This window comes from Buteo buteo, chromosome 29 (genome assembly GCF_964188355.1).
Source record: "Buteo buteo chromosome 29, bButBut1.hap1.1, whole genome shotgun sequence".
Classification (NCBI taxonomy): Eukaryota; Metazoa; Chordata; class Aves; order Accipitriformes; family Accipitridae; genus Buteo; species Buteo buteo.
The window spans coordinates 3,071,559-3,090,924 of NC_134199.1; the positions used below are offsets into that span (position 1 = coordinate 3,071,559).

General features: G+C 55.6%; 1 protein-coding gene across 1 annotated transcript; it reads right to left on the reverse strand.

Moving 5' to 3' along the window:
• Nucleotides 1-231: 231 nt before the first annotated feature.
• NLRC3 (NLR family CARD domain containing 3) lies at nucleotides 232-17,546 on the reverse strand. The gene is made up of 19 exons (XM_075059310.1): nucleotides 17,198-17,546; nucleotides 10,931-11,077; nucleotides 10,181-10,441; nucleotides 7,382-9,125; nucleotides 7,036-7,122; nucleotides 6,220-6,303; nucleotides 5,861-5,944; nucleotides 5,289-5,372; nucleotides 5,095-5,178; nucleotides 4,522-4,605; nucleotides 4,091-4,174; nucleotides 3,455-3,538; nucleotides 3,265-3,348; nucleotides 2,917-3,000; nucleotides 2,540-2,623; nucleotides 2,353-2,436; nucleotides 2,028-2,111; nucleotides 1,735-1,818; nucleotides 232-1,253 (listed from the first exon to the last, which is right to left on the reverse strand). The coding sequence occupies exons 2-19, from the start codon at nucleotides 10,935-10,937 to the stop codon at nucleotides 1,163-1,165; spliced, it is 3,282 nt and encodes a 1,093-aa protein (XP_074915411.1). The 5' UTR covers nucleotides 10,938-11,077; nucleotides 17,198-17,546; the 3' UTR covers nucleotides 232-1,162.
• Between the last annotated feature and the right edge of the window lie 1,820 nt (nucleotides 17,547-19,366).

Here is a 19,366-nt window from a genome sequence, read left to right on the forward strand (position 1 = left end):
CCTGGCACCTCTGCTTTCAGCAGCCACCTGCCCAACAGGTGACTGCTAGGGACAGACTCTGCCTGCTGCTGGGATGTCGGGAAGATGCATCCAAAGGTCACACAACTTGTCACCAATGACAACAGCAGGAGACCCAAGAAGTCCAGCCTGAACTCAAGAGGCAGAACTTTGTGATAAGGCAGTCCCACTGTATCACCAAGACATGTATGCTGGAGACGGCCCATCCTTGTGCAGTGCTGTTCCTCTTACATTCACCCTCCCGCTCCTCCTCCCATTATCCTCAGGGCTCTTTATTTCCCAAAGTCTTTCTAGATGGTTCCACTCCCATGTCTTGGGATGCCTGTCTCTGATAGAGAACAGCACTACCAAACACTTCAGGCATGCTTGACCAGCACCAACCTGTTATGAAGGGCATGGCAAACAGCACAGGTTGCACTCACTGCCTAGGACCCTGCTCTGAAGTGCCAAGGTCCAAAGCACCGCTCCCATCTGAGCAAGGACACAGCAAACCTCTTGTTTTTGTCTGGGATTTCAAGGGGAGCCTGCAGGACTGGGCTGTATTTTGCTAGGTGAGAAGGGGCTGCTGTGAATCCTGCCTGAGTTTCACCCTGGGATCCTTGCCAGAAGTAGAGAGAGAAGAGCTGGCGCTGGGAGCAGAGCCCTGGAGCCCCCGCTGGGGTTCTGCAATGTTTGCCCCCAGCGACTCAGGCTAGGACAAGAGCAGAGCTCCGGGGTGGTTAGGATGCGCCCAGTCTGGGGCAGGGTCTGAGCACAGCGCTGTAACCCCACGGAGATCACAGGAGGGGTCGCTGCTGCCAGTGGTGGCAGGTAAGTCACGAAAATGAGAGGGGCTGGCATGTGGGATCTTCCCCCTCCTCTCTCCTTTTTGCATTTCACCCATTCCTTGAAGCTCCCCCAGGGCCTGGATGAACAGGGATATGGGCATACGTCCCTCAGCTTTCAACACTAGCAAGTCTTGATCCTCCTGCACTGCTGATCCGGAGGCTCTAGGTCCTCCTGGGCTGTGCCAGGGAGCTCAGGAGCTCTCCTTGCCCCAGCTCTCCTCCCTAAGACGGGCAGGCAGAGGGCCAAGCAGCTCCCTGCGGAGGCACGCCGGCCAAAGGGACCCACCGGGCCACCTCCTCGCTGTGGCCAGGCACCCTCACACGTCCACGACACAGTCGGGTGAGTTTGTCCGGATAGCGTCGGAGATCATCTTGGCTCCCGACTGGCCAATGCGGTTCCCCTGCAGGCTGGGAGCAAAGAGAAGTTCAGTTCAGGCTTGGACATGAGGCAGAGCAGGATCCTTGGTGGGTAGAAGAGATGGTCCCCAGCTTTGCACCAGCATCATCTGCACCCTCCCCATGCCATCCAGGAGCTCTTGCTGGGACCCTGGTCAAAGAGGACTCTGGGTTTGAGAGCCCAGAGGCAGCCAGGTGAAAAGCTGAAGGGGCTGAGCCAGTCTGTCCCTGTGATATTTTGGAGACTATTTGGCTTTTGGGGTGGTTCTTTGCCCCAGAGGCATCCCTGGAGAGGAGCTGTGGGGTCTGGAGTTGTGCGGGTGTGGTGGCTGTCACGCCAGGAGAAGCACAGGGCACCCTTGCCCCCTGGCCCATCGGGGAGGTCCCTGTAGGGCAGCCAGGAACAGGCAGTGCCAGCGGTGGGGAAGGTCCCTGGATGGTTCCTGTGGTCTCCCCCATCCCTGCCTTACCATCCAGCGCGGCGGCCACTTACTTCACGTAGGTGAGGCCGTGGTTGCCCTTCAGAGCGGTGGCGATGCAGATGGCTCCGTCCATGCCCAGGGAGTTTTCCTGCAGGCTGCAGGAGGTGGGAGGGTCAGAAAGCACTGGCCAGGGAGACATGCCCACCAGGAGGGAATGCACGCCGTGGGCGTGGGCATTGGGAAAAGCCACCAGCTCAGGAGTTTGCCCTACTGAGAGCTGCTGGCCTGGCCGTCCCCATGCTGTTCCCTCCAGGAAGGTCTGGAAAGGCTCTTTCTGGCTTACCCCAGGGAGCGGGATACTTACTTGAGTCGGCGGAGGCTGCGGTTCACCTTCAGCGCATTGGCCATCGCCTTGGCCCCTGCCACACCGATGGAGTTTCCCCGCAAGCTGTGAAGAAAGGCAAAGCGGTGAGGAAGGACAGCCTGGGATGGCCCTGTGCTCTCCATGGGCGAGAGGAGGAGGTGGGAGAGTTGGCCCCACATCAGCAAGTCAAGGGACAAGGCAAGCCAAGTCTGGTAGGACACAATGCAAGGGTGGAAGCAGTGCTGAGCTAAGGACCAGGGTCTCGGACACCCCCAGGGAGTGTTGTCACAGCCATGGGGACTCAGTGGCCCCACCAAGCACTTACTCTAGGATCTGCAGGCTCTTGTTGACCATCAAGGCTTCTGCCAGGGCTTGGGCACCAGCCACGCCAACTGAAGCCACTTGCAGGCTGCAAGAGAACAAGGACCCTTCAGCACACGTTGTGAGGTAGCCATGGTGTGCTAATTAGACAGGCTGCAACGCCACGGCCCTGCCACAGCCTGGATACTCACTGAAGATCTGCCAGTGTTGTGTTGACCTTCAGTGCGGCGGAGAGGGCGACCATTCCCTCGTCTCCGATGGCATTCTCCTGCAAGCTGACACGCAAGTGCTGCGTCTGCCCACAGCCCAGCCACCCAGGAGCAGGGAGAGGGGCAGCGAGCACAGGGCACAGTGTGTCAGGCTTTCCCAAACGGCTTGGGGGGTCCCGGGCCACCATGCACTTACAGCATCCCCAGCCAGGGACGTGCAATGGGGACACAGGATGGGCTGGAGCGCATGGAGGAGGCAGCAGGCAAAGCCACCTCCCCTGGAGCAGAGGACAGAGTCCATGGGCAGGTCCCAGAAGGAAGACGCTGCCCAGGACCTGCCCTCCAGCGTCCCCACTTACTCGAGGCTGGCCAGGCTGCTGTTGAACTGTAGTGCTTGTGCCAGGGCTGTGGCAGCTTTTGCCTGGATGAAGTTCCACTGCAAGCTGCAAACAGGAGAAAACGGGAGGTGAAGCCTGAGGCTGTGAGGATGCCCCAATCCCTCCAAGCTTAGCACCCATCTGCTCCCATCCAGGGAGATGACCCCTGTGCCATGGATCCATCCGGGATGGCACAGCACAGCTCCCATGGAAGGGTGACCCAGGGAAGCCACTCTCACAGCCTGGCAGGGCTGAGGCCCAGGAGCAGTGTCCCTGCCCTGCATCCACGCAAGGGGCTTCAAACCAAGGCAGGTCCAAGGGGAAACTTACTGGAGGGACGTAAGCGCCCGGTTCTCTTTCATCGCTAAAGCGATGGCCTTGCCACCTTCATCGTACAGCAGGTTCGCCGCTAAGCTAGAGGCAAGGGACAGAGAATGTAAGTCACACATGCAGAGTTTGGGACAACTCCAGCGACACCGTGCAGCAGCATGGGTGCCCTCCTGGGGCCCGTGGGACTTACTCCAGCTTCCTGAGGGTGCTGTTGGTCCGCAGGGCACGGGCGATGGCTGGGCCCCCCTCCTTGCTGATGGAGTTCTCCCGCAGGCTGGGAAAAGACATGGAGCTGGGGAGGAGTGTCTGAGGCAGGGCATCAGCTGCTCCACCACAGCCCTCCTTGCCCCCCCACTCTGGGGCTGAGACCATCTATTAGGACAGCAGTCTGTCTGACTTGCATCTCCATCAGCATCTGCATCCCCATCAGCATCTGCCTCTCCATTCCCTGCATCTCCATCAGCATCTGCATCTCCATTCCCTGCATCTCCACCAGCAGCAGCATCTCCATCAGCATCTGCATCCCCATCTGCATCTCCACTCCCTGTGCATCCTACAGCTGTGGGCACCCATGGCCCATCAGGGCTTTTTCCCAGCCTCCCATCCCTGCTGCCATCCTTTCATTGTGAGACATGGCTGAACCGATATTGTCCCAAGGGGAGAAAGCTAATCATGGAGAGAAGATGGTTGCAGCTGGAGGAGGGACAGAGGCTGCTATCAGCATCCCAGAGCACTTGTGGAAACAACCAGGGACAAGGAAAACTTCTCGCATCCCGTGTCCCAGTAGCAGCTTTTGGCTGGGGTGGCCGGAGGGATTGTCACTTACTTGAGGTTGATGAGTCCCTTGTTGGAGGAGAGAGCTGCTGTCAGCGCAGTGACCCCAGCGCTGCTGATGGAGTTGCTCTGGAGACTGAGACAAAGAGGGGAAGGTCTGAGGATGGGCCAGTCTTGGCATTGCAGGTAGGCTGTGTGGTCGTGTTTGGGGTGAAAAGTGCCCGTTTGCCTGTTTTACTGAGAAAGGGGCATCTCCCAGCCATGGGAGACAGTGGGGAGCTGCAGCTAAAGGACCAACTTTGGGAGCAGCCAGGCCAGGATCAGCATCTCCTGCTCGCCATGGCAGCACTGGCCCCACTAAGCAGAGGTGACAGGCTTTGCCGGCACTTTGGGGCAGCCGAGGTAGGGGGGGAGGTGTTGCTGGAGTGAGGAGGCTGGGCTCTGTTGGGCAAGCAGGAGACCAGGCACAGAGGGGGGACTTACTCGAGGTTTTGCAGACTGTGGTTCACCTTCAGAGCTTCGGCCAAGGCAACCGAGCCGTTGTCTCCTACTGAGTTGCTGGAGAGTCTAAGACACAAGAGGAAGAGCAGGTGTTACCCGCGGCCATGTTGCAACTGGCTTAGATCTGCTGGCAAAAGATTTATCTCCCCCAGGCTCTTTCTGCTTCAGCAATAAGCATGAAATTGCTGTGGTCTTACTTCCAACCTACATACACTTCTGTTCTCGTGTGTTGGTTTTGACCTGAACTAACTTTTAATGTATCCACAGGGCCTGGAGACCTGCCACTTGCCTCTGCTGGAGGGAAGACTTGGGCTCTCAGTTCTTTACGTGGCTCCCTGCATTCCCAGAGATATGAAGAGAATCTCTGCAGGGTCACTCCGAAAGCAGCGCTGTGGTCCTTGTCCCCCTCCACCCACGCCAACCCCCTTGGCCAAAGCTAGCAGAGTCTATCCCACCTGCGTCGCATGGCCAAGCCCCCTGCCCACCAATCCTGCCCGCAGATCCTGGGAGATGTGGCGCTGGCGTCGCCATCCCTCCACCTCATGCTGCTCTTACGTCAGCTCCTTCAGGCTGCAGTTCTGTTTCAGTGCGTCCGCTATTTTCCTGGCACCGCGGGCTCCGATGGCATTTTTCTGCAGGCTGCAAAGGTGAGGAAGGCACCCATGAATGTCAGGTGCCACGTCCCCATCGGTGGCACGTCGGTCTGCTGGGTGGCTGGGAGGGGGGGACAGCAGGTCCCGATCACTCACTGCAGGGTTGTCAGCCTGTGGTTGGTCAACAGGGCCTCGGCCAGGAAAGTGGCACCATCCTCCTTGATGGTGTTGTGCTGCAGGCTGCAAGGAGAGAGAAGCGAAGGCGTGCGTGGCAGCCCCTGTAGCGGGGCGAGGCGCCATGCAGGGTGGTGGTTGCCTGCCCTGGCATTTGCTTCCCCCATCCCTGGCGTGAGAAGCGTGTCTGACCCCTGAGCATCCCTACCTGGGGGTCTCCCTCCCTCCTCTCCCATGGGAGATGCCTCCTCCTGTGCACTAGCAGCCTGTGAGCTCCCATGCAAGGGATGGACCTCGACCTCAACTTCAACCTGGACCCACTGAAGCTGAGAGGCAGGAGGGTCCCAACATCTCTGGCCCAGGGCTGCCCCGGTCACCGGGTCTCTGCTGGCTGCACTCATGCTTGCTGCCCGGCTCAACCAAACCAGGTTGCGCCCAAGGTCTCCCCACCTGCTGGCCCTTGAGGCAGGGAAAACCTCAATGGGACAGGAGAGGGCTGGCGGGGCTTGTCCTGGGGATCTGCTCTCAGAGGTGCTGCAGAAGTTGAGACTTACTTCAGGGAGAGCAGGACTTGATTTTTTTTCAGCGCATCAGCCAGTGCTTTTGCTCCAGTGGGGCCGATGGAGTTGCTTCGCAGGCTGGGGCAAGACAGGCAGAAAAGCCAAGGTTAGCAAAACCAGAGCGGGATGTGCCCACTTTAAGCCAAATGCCTCCAGGTGGAACCATCCCAGGCACTGCTGAGGTGGGACATCAGGCCAGCAGCTCGCACCTCTTGAGCAGTGGTGGCTTTGGGGGCTGGAGATCTTCCCCAGCTCAGTCAGGTGAGGTGGGATCCAGCCCTGCTGCAGCCATGGGCATGGTTCCCAGTGGGGAATGCATGCATGGCAGGAGCTGGTAAAGGGGGAACACTTACTCCAGCACCGTCAGGCTCCTGTTCACCATCAGCGACCTGGCCAGCGCTTTGGTTCCCTTATTGCTGATCTGATTTTCTGCCAAGCTGCCCAGAAAAATAAACATTGGGTGTTTTTCAGGGGGAGAAAGAGGTTTTTGCAGCCCCTGGCATGTCCCAGGACAAAGCTGGGATGGGTGAGCAGAGGAAAGCCATGAGGAGCACTTGGTTCATGGTACAACGATGCAAAGTGGTGGATGCTCCAAGGTTTGCTCTCCTGGGGTGGACACCAGGCAGGGGATTGCAAGGACAGGGTAGAAGGGAAGTTTCTAGACTTAAAATTCATTTGTTTCATGAAAAGGGAGCTCAGATCACAGCATGGGGGACTCTATGTGCAGCCACAAAGAAGGGCAGGGAGGTGGCAAAAGTGGGGACCATATGTCTGGGGCGAGGCATCTCCCTGCATGGGGGTCGGGAGCCTGTCCCCTCCATATGTCAGATGCTCCGTGCAGTACCTTGGGTGTCCAGCAAACAGCCACGACTTTGGGAAGCAGTTTATTGGGATAACCCATGGATTTCTACACAAATTTTTAGGAACAGCGAGGAGGTAGCGGTCCCAGGAAGACTGGGTGAGACAGCCTGCCCAGCCACCGCGAGGACACGGTGGGTAAGGTCACTGTGCCTGGGTGCAAGAGATCGCATAAGGCTGTCCTTGTCACCAGGCACCCTGGGGAGCCAGTGAGAGAGATGTTCTGGAGGACCCTCACCCTGGTTTTGAGGTGCCCACAGCTCCATGCTGCATCCCCAGGAACAGCCTGTCTGCCCTGGGCCAGGTCCTACCTGAGCTTCTGGATCTGGCAGTCCTTCACACTCAGCACACTGCCCAGCAGCTCCATCACATTGTCCTTAAACTGATTATTGTCCAGCCTGGAGAAGATACAAGGAAAGAGCAAAAGCAAGCATTTGGAGAACAAAGTGGAGAAAGGACTACTCTCCTGTGACATCTGCCCATCACAGGTGGAAAAACTGAAGCACAGAAGCAGAGCAGACCCAGTGCCATTCCCAGGGCAGCTCCCTGCTGATGGACAATGTTGGTGGGCCCATGTCTCCCATCGACACCCAGGATTTTGAGTCACAGCCCGGTGTCCCTGGTTGCTTCTCCTGGTGCAATCTGACCAGGACTCACCTGAGGTTGTGGCAGAAGAGGAGCTGGGAGAGCAGGCTCTTACAGATGTTGTAGGTGAGGCAGTTGGAGAGGTTCGTCTCCTCCACACAGACATCAGAGACCTGCAGGAGATAAGCCAGGGCAGAGCAGTTCACAGGGGTGAGCATCCCGGCCAAGCTCTCGTTCTTCATTGCTTCTTCCACAGTCTTAGCAATCTCCGTGTGCTGAATTTCATACAGGCAGTGCATGGTATTCACCGTCCGCGAGGAGATGATGTAGTCGGTGTTCAGGCAGCCCTGGAGGAAGTTGATCGCTTGGCTCCTGAAGCTGTTGTGCTCGTCCTTCACCAGCAGCCATCCAGAGAGCAGCTTGTTCACCTGCGGGGAGAGGAGCCCAGACAGAAAACGCACAAAGATGTCCAGATGCCTGTCTTCTGCCTGCAGCGACCTCTGAACAGCACTCTTGAAGTGGTTGAGGAAACCCAACTTGGGCCAGGACATCCCACTCTCCGTGAAGAGGTCGAATATTGCCCGCTTTGCAGCCGTGTAATAATAAATAGCTGCTAGAAACTCCTGTATGGTTAAGTGGGAGAAGTAGTAGGCTGTGAAGGACTGCATCTCTTCTTTGAGTAGGAGGCGACTGCACAAGCTGCTCTGCAGCAAGGAAAGGTCAATGCCGTACGCCTTCATGTCCTGCTCATAAAACACATATTTCTTTTTGACCAGCCCATAGAAGGCCAGTCTGCCCAGGCTGCCCACCATCTTCTTGCTGTTGTTCATAGCCTGCTCAATCCTGAGTGTTTCTTTTGGTTTTTCTGGCCAGTCACTGCTCAGAGCCATTTTAAAATAATAGGAGTAGATTTCTGATAGGGTCTTGGGGACAACAGTTGTTTCTTGGAATTGATCAGTGCTATTTTTTAGGTAATAACCGATTGAGGAGCCAGAAATCCAGCAAAAGCCAGGAACGGTGCACATGACGTGTAACGGCCTGTTAGCCCTGATGTGACGCAGGACTTGGCCAGATAGGTCTCTGTTGTCAAGGAACATCTGGTCCAAGAAGTCCTGCATCTCTGCAGCTCCAAAACCTCGTATTTCCGTCATCCGGTCAACAAGCCCACCAGGGATTTGGCTGGCTGCGGTTGGCCGCGATGTGACCCAGACAGAAGCCTCCTGCAGCAGGTTGCCACGTATGATGTTGGTGATCAGGTTGTCCACTTGGATCTCCTTTTTGGGATCGGTGCATACTACCGTGTTGGAAAAATCCAAAGGAGTCTTGAACTCATCCAAGCCATCGAGGATCAGCAGGGTCCTGGCGGCGCCTGCCGAGATGCAGTTTGGCTCAGTGATGTGAGGGAATGCCGAGCAGATGAGCCTCTCAGCAGAGAGCTTCTCGTAGGTGTTGAGCTCCCGGAAGGTGAGGGGCAGCACAAAGATGATGTCCCTGTTGATCTCCCCCTTTGCCCAGGTGTAGACAAACAGCTTCACCAGTGTGCTTTTGCCAATCCCAGCCACTCCGATGGTGACAGAGATCCGAGGTGGGATGCTGACCTTGGAGAGAGGCAGGAAGAGCTTCTCCAGAGGGATGCTCTTCGATACATTTCGTAAGCCTTTGGTGGTTTCAATCTGCAGGATGTCATGCTCCTTCTGCTGGATGTCAGTCAAGCCTTCCACCAGCAGTAGGTTCGTGAGTCGCTGGAGGGGACCCGTCTCCAAGCCATTCCCATAGTAGCTTTGGAGGCTCTCCAGGTGCTTCTGCACCATGGGTTCTGCACAGCGAGAAATGAAACAAGGGCATGAGGAGGAGGATGGTAACCACAAACGCAAATGAGAGATGCTGCTTCACTTTTCTGTTGTGCCCATGCAGAGGGGATGTGCCAGGGCCTGGAGGGCACTAATAGGCTTAAATGGTCCTGCCCAGCCTCACCCATCAGTCCAGGAGCCCATTTAAGCTCAGCCCTGGGCCTTCAGCCCCTGCCTAAGCTATGTTGTAGGAGTACTTGCCTACAACACCATCGTGCCTGTGCCTGCTATGGACCTCGTTGATCTGGACCTTGATCTTGGACCTCATCGTTCTACACTTGCCTGGTGAGCACTGGACTGTGTCTGAACTTGGTTGCCCTCACTGGACCTGATCCTGACCTCTGGATTGACTTCCTGGCTTTGACCTCAGCCTTGTCTCATAACCATGGACTTGTCTAATGAGTTGGACTCGTAGCTGAACCTGGTCACCATCTCTGGACCTTTCCTGCTCACCTGGCTCAGGTACCACGACCCCTGGTATAGCGTATTTAAAGCCTCCAGCAAAGGCTGGACAAGCAGGGGATGGTGCTGTGAGAGATTCAGAGCAGACACCAACCAAGGTTGGAACCTTCCAACCAGGAGGGAAACCTGGGAAACCTCTCCTGGCAAGAGGGTTGCAAGGAGAGCCTGAAGTTGGGGTGGCCATCAATGGATGGGGTCAGGGATTCCCAGCCGTCCTCCTCCTGCTGTCCCCCTGTTCCCAGCCCAGCTGCTGGGAGTGACTGGTGTGATCAGGACACTGAGGACATTAAAGGTTCCTCAGGCTACCCAGAGAAGTGTGCTGAGGGCAACGAGGGGCCTGGATGAAGGTACCTCAAACCTGGCAGAGAACGCTTGTCATCCCCTGGCTGTGTCCTTCCCCAGTGGAGACCCTGAGATAGCATCATCACTTGCACAGACACCCCCATCGGAGCTGTCAACACTGCCCAGCTCTGTGCGCATCTTGGGGTGCTCCAGCAAGCGCCCACAGCCAGGACATGTGTGCAGACACCCCTCATTGGGTCCAAAGTGGACTGCCTACCATAGACAGTGATGTGAAGGTAGAGCTGGGAATTGGTGGTCTCGATGAAGGTCTGCAGGGACTGGGAGGCGTAGCTGCCCTTGCCAGCCAGGACATCCACCACTGCCCTCACCTTCTCGGGCAGGGAGCTCGCCTCCTGCGCCCGGCCGGCCTCCTCCGCCGTGAGGAGGTCCAGCCTCCGCAGGTAGCAGATGATCTCCTCCAGGAACTGCGGTGAGATGGACCTCAACAGCTGCTTGCGGTAGCGGTTGATCCAAGCCTCTGTGAGAGAGGAGAGCAGGAGAGTTAGGTCTTGAACAAGCCCTGGGCATGTTCCCCAGGGGTGATGGGAAAGGCAGCAGTGGAGGACCTCATCTGACTCTGAAGGTGGCAGGGGGTAAACTAGAGCCCTCCAGAGAAACCTGCCAAAGTCCTCCTTGAGATGATGCCATCCCAAAGCTGTGGCAGGCTGTTTTGTGAGGAGCTGCTTGGTCAAGGCAGCAGCTATTGAAACTGGAGTCAAATAAACTGAAGAATGCAATCATGAAATCACATTTCCTCCTGGAAACCAAGCCCATGCAGAGATAAAAGTCTGAGCAAGATTATTTATCTTTGGAGACAGCCGTTCCCCCTGTGCGAGCACAGCGGTCCCCAAGCCCTTGGACTAGGAACTGCTGTTAACCCTCGCACCTCGGTGCGTGACCTTGTCCCATTTTTTAATCCGAAACTCCACTGAGATGATGGATGCCCAGCTGTCCAGCCACCACTCACCTTCCATCAGAGGCTTCCCGTGACATGGGTGATCCCTGGGTGAGGAGTGCTGTGTTGGCAGCAGCACAGCTGTCCCATGGACCGCCCCACGTCCCCCCCAGCCTGCTCACAGCACCAGTCGAGGCTCCTCAGCCTTTATCCATGTTCCTGGTGGAAGAAGAGGAAAAGCATCGGGAGCAACATGGGAGGGAGCACACCTTGAGTTAACGTGGTACTGACTGTGGTTGAGCCAAGGGCCCATTCATCAGCTTTTGACTAAGACCAGAGTCCCCGGTGCAGTGGACCTGGCAGGGGCAGAGCCGGGACCATCATGCTGCAGCATCTTTGCCCCAGACCTCATGTGCCACAAACCTGGTACCTTCACCACCACCACTCATGCCGGAGCCTTTCTCTAGCAAAACAATTGCATTAATTGCCTTGACGATGCCCCTGTGCCATCCACAGGTCACCCAGTGAGCGCCTGAGTGCCACGACTGTCACCAGAGGGGCTGTGAACCCCTCCTGCGTTGTCCTTCTCTGTGTTGTCAAGGAAGTTGTGGGGCAGCAGGCAGAGCAATGAAGGGCCCGTTTCAGTTTCGAACCCACCTCGCCTCCGTCCAGAGCTTCCGTCAGGGCTTGCTGAGCGTGGCCAACACCACATCCTGTTGCAGAGCTCTGTAGTCGCTCGACTTTTCACAGCACTGGTGAATCATTGCCTGGAGAAGGAGCATCTACCTGCTCCCTCCCCCTTGGCTGCTGCCAAACCATGCTGAGGGTTTGATGTTTTATTTTTAAGAAGTGTATCCACTCACTGAGTCCAATTGTTTTTTGAGCAGAGGTGGAGAGGGAAATACCTCCATGCCTGAGAGTGCTCCCAGCTTCACCTATGTTAGCAGATGGCCTCTCCACCAGCCCCAAAATCATCTCCAGGAGCTGGCCGTGTCCAAGTGGGAACATCTCAGCCCCAGGTGCTGTCTGATCACGGCAACAATGTGAACACAGTGTCCCAGTGCCCTGGTCTGTGTCCTGGCACAGTACCATTTCCTCACCTCCACCTGGCCTACAGGATGCTCTAGATCCATGCGATCACCCCCAGATGTACCTGTCAGAGGCACTGCAAGGAGGTCGCTGCCCACAGGCAGTGTTGCCTTTGCCCAAACCGACTCCTGAGGAGGACGTGGGCACCGTGGGGGCTTCAATGCAGCCTCACCAACAGGTACAGGTAACACTCACTTTCTTTGGTCAAACCCAACCTCTTCCAGGGAGAAAGCACAAATGTGGCTTGACCAGGGAAACTTGGTAGAGTTTCTGGTCCATGGTGCAAGGTTAAGATGCTTGGAACATCTCTTTTGCAGGCTCTTCTGTTCATCCTCCTGCTAGGAGATCCATGCTGAGGTTTATTTCTCCCACCAGAAGACGCAAGGGCTCAGCCACCAGCAGCAGCCCAGCTGTGCGGACGGCGACCAGTCTGCAGGAGGAAGGACCAGACGCAGCATCTCCCAGGGTTGAGTCCCTCATAGACCCCACTGGCTAGATCTGTCATTGAGACCCCTTTGTGGCATGTCCTACGAAGCGGGGTAAGTGTCTGAGAGGCGCTGGGTGACAAAGCCCATCCCCACCTGCCCAGATGGTTTCACATGTGGCTTGGACAAGCCCTCATAGGGCTGAGGGCTGCTGTTGTTGCTGGGTCTGAACCCACAACCTTTCCCTCCAGGAAGGAAACGTGGAGTCTTTCAGCTCTTTCTTGGCTGCCCAGCTCTGACCCCCTGGTTTCAGAGGTGGCAGAGGTCCACGCTCTGCCTGGCAGTGATGGTGGCCTCACAGCAAAGCCCTTTTCTCCATACAGGGAGCAGCAGGGCTGCGGCAGCAGCTCGCCAGGCTCTTCATCCCCCAGGCAGTGGCTTAGTCAATTAAGATAATATCAATTACAGGAGCTGGCTGAGCCATTCACAGCAAAATTTTCACCCATTGATGTGTTCTTGTCTCTAAGTGGCCTGGAAAGTTCAATTAAGTCTTTGCATGAAGCAGTCCCCAGGTGTCTCATCTTTGCTGTGTGACCAAGAACACAGCCAAAATGAAAGGGGGTTTTGCTGCTTGCAGCGATGTTTCCTGCAGGCTTTCCTCTGAAACGCGGCTGGTGAGAAAAAGCCCTTTGATGGGGGGAAGCCTGCTCTAACACCAGAGATTATTTGATGGTGTCCTCCAGTACTACTTCAAAATGTGATCCCACTGCTGGAAACCAGCAGCCCTGGGTCAGCTTGTGTGAAAGTATCTGACTGGGAGAATAAAGCAGCTGAAGACATAAAGCAGGAGAAGAAATAATGCAGCGGCTGCATTTTTTTCTGCTTGCAGTAGAAAAGTTTCAGGTGCAGCTCTAGGACCACCCAGTGATGCTGAAGCCTGCATCCTAGGAGGGTGAAGGGCGTTATCTACTCTTACAGTAGTCTGAAGGGTAGAGGCTACTCCAAGCCAATCTCTATAACCCCTACAGAGATCCAAGGTGTTTCCAGGATGCGACCCAGCCCATCCCAAGGCTGCTGGGATCAGTCATCTTCTGGAAGTGCCGTACTCCCCCGTGCCTGAGACTAGAAAGCGGCATCCACATCCATCCTGCATGCACGGAGCTCAGCCCTGGATTTGCAGCTATCACTTGGCTGGGATCAAACAGGAACGAGTGCTTGTCCCTGCCCCACCAGCAGCCAGAGAAGCAGTGATCCAGCGATGGTTTGTATCTGCCCTGCCTTGCTGCCCACGTCCCTGGGGGCACTGGGATAAGAAGCTGGAGGGCAGGAGGCTTCCCAGGTGAACTGATGAATGCTGTCTGCAAGCACCAGGGAGGGAAATGGGGGATTTTGTGGCAAGAACTTGGCATTAACCTTTTTTTTGGCTGGTGTGGTCCAAGAGCCCAGCCCAGGTGAAAATCCTCCCATCTGAGGATGTCCAGTCAACACTGATGTATCCTGCTTAGCAGCTTCAGTCCGATGTCCACCATCCCCACGTCCCACCACGCCTGTTAGCAGAGGGTCTGTGCCCAAAATCCATCAGTGCCTGGGAGCGACAACCACCGTGCTGGAAGGTCCCTGACCACCCGCACAGACAGCCCTCTACCAAACAGCAACTGCATTTTTCATCACTGTATGTCCTGCTCCAAGATCTAAACTGCCTGGCATCAACACTGGAAAACATGGACCTAGACATAGGCGCTTCTGCTGATCTCTGACTTGAATTACGTACATGCGCTTTTGATCCTGGAAGTCCAACATGGACCAAAAGACGCTTGCCAGGGGATCTGAGATTAAGGGACAGTCTGGGGATGGCCACAGCATGAAGGTGGCTGGAGATAACAGATAGTTACCGCCTCTGTGCTCTACCCAGCCTCTCAGATCTTCCTCCTGTCAGGATGTGGTTTTGGTTTTCACATGGCAGCCATTCCCTGCTAGACAGATCCATCACCCTGTGCTTTGGGAATCTGCTGAGGACTTGGGACCGTCCTGTGCCAGGAGCTGGTGCAGCCACCGCTAGCAGCACCGTGGCCGCTTCGGGCTGCAACGCTCAGCAGACAGAAATTTGTGGTTGTCGCCACGCAGGGGCTCATGGGCAGATCTGTGGGCAGCATCAGGGGACACCGGTTGGCACCTCTGCCAGGGCTCTTCGGCTAGCAGAGCCCTGGGGACCCAGCTACGCTGGGTTCAGGGCCAAAGGGCGCCTAGTCTAGATGGGCACCAAAGTGCTGGGCAAGAGCTCATGGATGGCTACAGGGACCCACATAGGGAAAACATCAGAAAATGGGCTGATCTGCAGTATTTAGGTACGTTTGAAGCTTTTTATGTGAGCTAATAATTGCATCATTAACCAGGCACCTGAAGGAGCAGAGAAATGCCCACTCCAGCGTGGCTCTGTGCCCCTAAACATGCAGAAACCCTCAGCCTGGCCATTGCCTTCTTCCTGTCCCATCATCACGGGGTTTGCCAGTGCAGCCGGTTCCTCAGACATCTCTAGTTTGGGGTGATGTGTCTCGGTGCAGCTCGAACCCCAGCAGCACAGCACCCGTCTCACCGCTGCTCTCCCTCCCCCAGACATAGGAACGGAGAGAAACCAGCCCCGCGAGACCTTCCCACCACTTCCTGGCGCACTGCGTTTCCTCCAGTGAATCTCAGGCTCCCTTACCAACACACTCTCAGAGCTTTTATTTATTTCTCCTGCCATATATCCAGCCTGAACTGATCCCGTTTCAGAGGTCAGTGAGCCGCACACAGACATTTGCCAAGCCAACATCTCCAGCCATCCGCCTCAGCTGAGCAAATCCTGAAGCCAGGATGCAGGCTGCCACCCTTTGGCAGAACTGCAAAGCTTCCACATTATTGATTTCTGTTCTAAGCAAAGCAGTGAAGTATCTTCTGTATGATACCCAATTATGAAACTTGAAGATTTGCAGGTAGATCAGTTATCTGAGTTTACACATGACTTTGACATGCAGTCTTATTTTTTTTGGTCTCGATTTAATGCTAGCAAAATTTATTGCAATTACAGAGTGACCCCCTATGCCAAATCTAACTCCTACCAGGATTTTTTTTTCTCTCCAAAACCCCAATCAGAATAACATGGTGCAGACACAGTGGGAGTTAAATACCAAGCTGTAGAGGTGAGGAGCCATGAAGGACCTCCGGGCTGAATGCCAGCAGTCCCAACACCAAATGTCACCAGGAAAAAGCAAAGATCAATCTACAGGTAATTCCAAACAGATGAAAACAAAGCTAAGTTCAGAGTGAAGAACTCTTGCAGGGTACTGCTACACCTCCCAAGTTGCAAATGGAAAATGATGCATTTACTGAGCTGATCAAGTCCCCAGGACATGCACGCAGCTGATTGAAAAGCAGATCCTCTCCCTGCAAACAGCTTCTGCCCTTCTCGCCTACAGGATCTCAGGACATCAGTGTGAAAATTGGGAATGAGCTGCTGCCAGCCTGCCTCTGTCACCAACGCTAGCCCCATCCACCGGCCTCGGGGGATGCAGAGATGCTGATGGATGTGGTACCTCACCCCAGCACCCTGCTGGGCTTTGATGCTTGGGGTCAGCCCCAGCTTGCTGGGGTTACAGAGCATCAGGAAAAGCGGCCACAGGTTCTCCAGAAAGAAATTTTCCTGCAACGTGGACATCCTTTGTGCGAGCTCTGCCCAGGCTGCCCTGAATGACCATATCTGGCCTCAGATAACCCTTCCACATGGCAGCCAAACCTCAGGCACTGGTGACGTCTCAGTGGGTGACAGCACCCAGCCAGTGCTCCAGCTGGTCCTCTCCCCAGCAGTCCCATACCTATAGGATATATAGTGCCCCTAATGACCTTAGAGTGCTTAAATAACAGCAGGATTAAGCCTAATGCACTGACACAGTCCAGCGTGCCGCAGGCTCCCTGCCCACATGGGCGCCTGGGTTCAGAGCCACTGGGCAGGGCCACATGTCCCCACTGAGCTCCATCACCTCGACCTGCTCCCTGCCCCTCTGGGTCCTACACAGCGCTGGGGGATCCCCTGCAGTGAAAAGGGCCGAAGAAGCTACCAGTGGCAGCTTTGGAGAGCTCAGTGTTGCTGTTCCCTCCAGCTGAGCTCCGGGAAGGCGTGCTGAGCCCATTTCCCAAAGGGGGATGCGGGGGTGCAGCTCTGGGTTTCAAGGTCCATTGGTCTTGGACAGCTGACAGACCCAGGACGCTACCTCATACTTTGGTGCAATTTTGCACCATGCCACAGGTGAGTATGTCGCTAATCTCATCCATTTCTATTTGCAGTACATATTGGGGATTGCTTTGGATGGTTTTGAAGTGGAATCAATTCACTAAATGACATTAACATGGGGGCAAAAGCTGATGCTGCACAAGGCAGGGAAGCTTTGCAAGGCAGGGCAGCCTGGCTGCGGCTGCCTTCGTGTCTGCGCTGGCAGTAGCAGGCAAGGGGACAGAATTTATGACAAGTGCCAGGTCCCCCACAAGGTCCCATGCTCGTCTCCATCACTCAGGGCTCAGCGCCATGTACCACTGCTCCTGCCAGCACCAGTGGCCGTGCCGTGCCAGGCTGCTCTGCTGGGTGCTGCTGGCAGTCAGTCACATCTTGCCCATCCCAGTTACCCCTGCCCAAAAGCTCCTGGCCCTGCCAGGTGTTGGCCCAGCCACTCATTTCACATGGCCATCACAGCGAGAGGTCTGCAGCAGCTCATCCCCATGTGGGAGATCTGAGTGATGCCTCCCCTTCTCCCCGTACCCTTCCAAAACAAAATCAGCCCCACCAAAACCTTACCTCGGGCTCGTGCCACCTTCCCCAGGTCTGCGTGGGAGCAAGAGAGCAAAGAGGCCATCCTCGTCGTGGTGGGAGGACGCAGCCCTTCCGTGCCCCTGCTCAGCCCTTTATCCCCAGAGCTTTGCTTCCTCCTCGCCCGGATGCTCAGTTCAAGGTAGAAAATGGAAGCCCCTCTGGTTGGTGGCCCTGCTCCTGTGGGACCTGCGGAGGCGATGGGACCCAGTGGCCAGGGCGATGTTCCGGGCAGGACCTGGGGAATGTCGGTCTGGTTTCCCCAGCCGCCCACTGCCACCGTTTCCAGCCTGGTGGCTTTTTCTTTCTTTCAGTTTGCTCTTCAACCCTTCCTGCACCGTGGGTCTCGCTCAATCTTCCTTCCTGTCAGCGCAGGGCTGCCGCCTATGCAAATCAATGCGAGTTATCTGCTGAAAAACAGCAGTGTGCAGTAACCGCCCATAGCCCCGACAGTGGGGTCTGTCCTGGCAGGATGCTCGGTGCATGGCCAATTCCCTAGCTGCGGCTGCTTTCTCCCAGGAGAGCCACAAAACCAGGCTGACCAACATCCAAATGACACCGAATTCACTCGAAGCAGAACCACAAGCTTGCCCTGGCCTGGGAGAGCTGAGGGATTTTGCTACGTAACACCCTCGCCAGCCAGGAACGCTGGGGAGATGCCATGGAAGAGGCTGGTGTCGCAGCAGCTCTGCACTTTGCTGGGCCATGCATGGCAACATTTCCACAAGTAAATTCAAGTTGTATCTTGAAAGAGAAAAATAAAAGGGCATGAATAAACTCCCCTTCCTTGAAAGACATTTTTCTGCCAGTGCTGAATGTTTTCTCAAATTGTGAGTTTATCTCTAAAGCGGTGGATCACATGGCACCAAGGAGCGCTGCATCTGCACCCGAGGAGCCAGAGCCACCGCAGCAGCCGGAGCAGTGGGATCTCCCCTCCCCAGCTCCACTCAGGCATGTGGGTTTGATCATTATTTTGCATTTTGGTTCTACAAAAGCCTTAATTTGTAAATCCTATGCTTTTGTAAATGCTTTTGCTGGCATTTAGGCAAATCCTATTAATTCTGAGAAGCTGAGCAGAGAGGTCCCGTGAAGGCAGGTGGGCAGGGTGGCACAGCAGCACTGAGACCCAAGGCAAGTAACTCTGCTTTCCCTTGAGTCCCAAGGCAGAGCAGCAGTGCCCAGGGAAGGGGGGGAAGCACAGCTCACCAAAATAATGGGATAATCGCTCGCCACGGTGGGGTTTGCTGCCATCCTGGTCTATACCAAATGGTTCATTCTGGGCGCCAAAAGCTCCCACTGCCAGGGTGGTTTGGGAGAGGTCAGAGCAAGCAGAAGTCAGTGTAGAAAACAGGTGAAAATAGCACATCCTAAGCAGAAGTCAGTGTAGAAAACAGATGAAAATAGCACATCCTATTAGGAGACCTGCCCTGGTGGGGTCTGTTTATATCTAGCAGGTAGCTCTAACGAAGCTGCATCTAAATCCATAATTACACATCTTTTCCTCCACCAAGTCCAGCTGAGAGGTGGTCGATGGCTGATGGTGGAGATGATGGTGGCTAATGGAGCTCTCACAGTGGAGGGCTGGTGGGGATCGGGGTGGGCTCACGCGCACGGTGAACTGTTTGGGGAGGAGAGGTGGGGGCAAGCAGGAGCCGGGACCTCCAGCCATCACGCTAGGCTCTGCATCTCGCAGGGATTGCTCCGGGCACAAGCCTTGCTCTCTGCTGGTCCTAGGGCTGCGCCTAGTAAGGGGTTAAACCCTTTCGTCTCCCAAGCGTTAGGTCTGTTGGTAATTTCCTACCCTGTCAGGAGGCTGGTTTCAAGAGGCGATGGCGTCTGGGAAGTCCCATCGGCTGTCACCTTCCCGATAAGCTGTAGCTAAAGATCCCTCGCATCAAAAATGACTGTGCAGAAGCCCCAGTCGGGGCTGTACCTCCTGCTTTCACAATTATTCATTTATGTTAATTAACGCATCTGAATTATTTCTTTGCAACTGTGTATGACACATCCCCCGCGTATTTTCTGGGCTCTTTACTTGATTCAGCCCCAAATTTCCGAGCATCTTTACTAAGTTCAACCTGCCGACTGCCCAGCAGGACGAGTTTGACCTCAGGCCCCTCGAACCGGCCCGGCGAAGCCCCTGAGCGGACAGGGAGC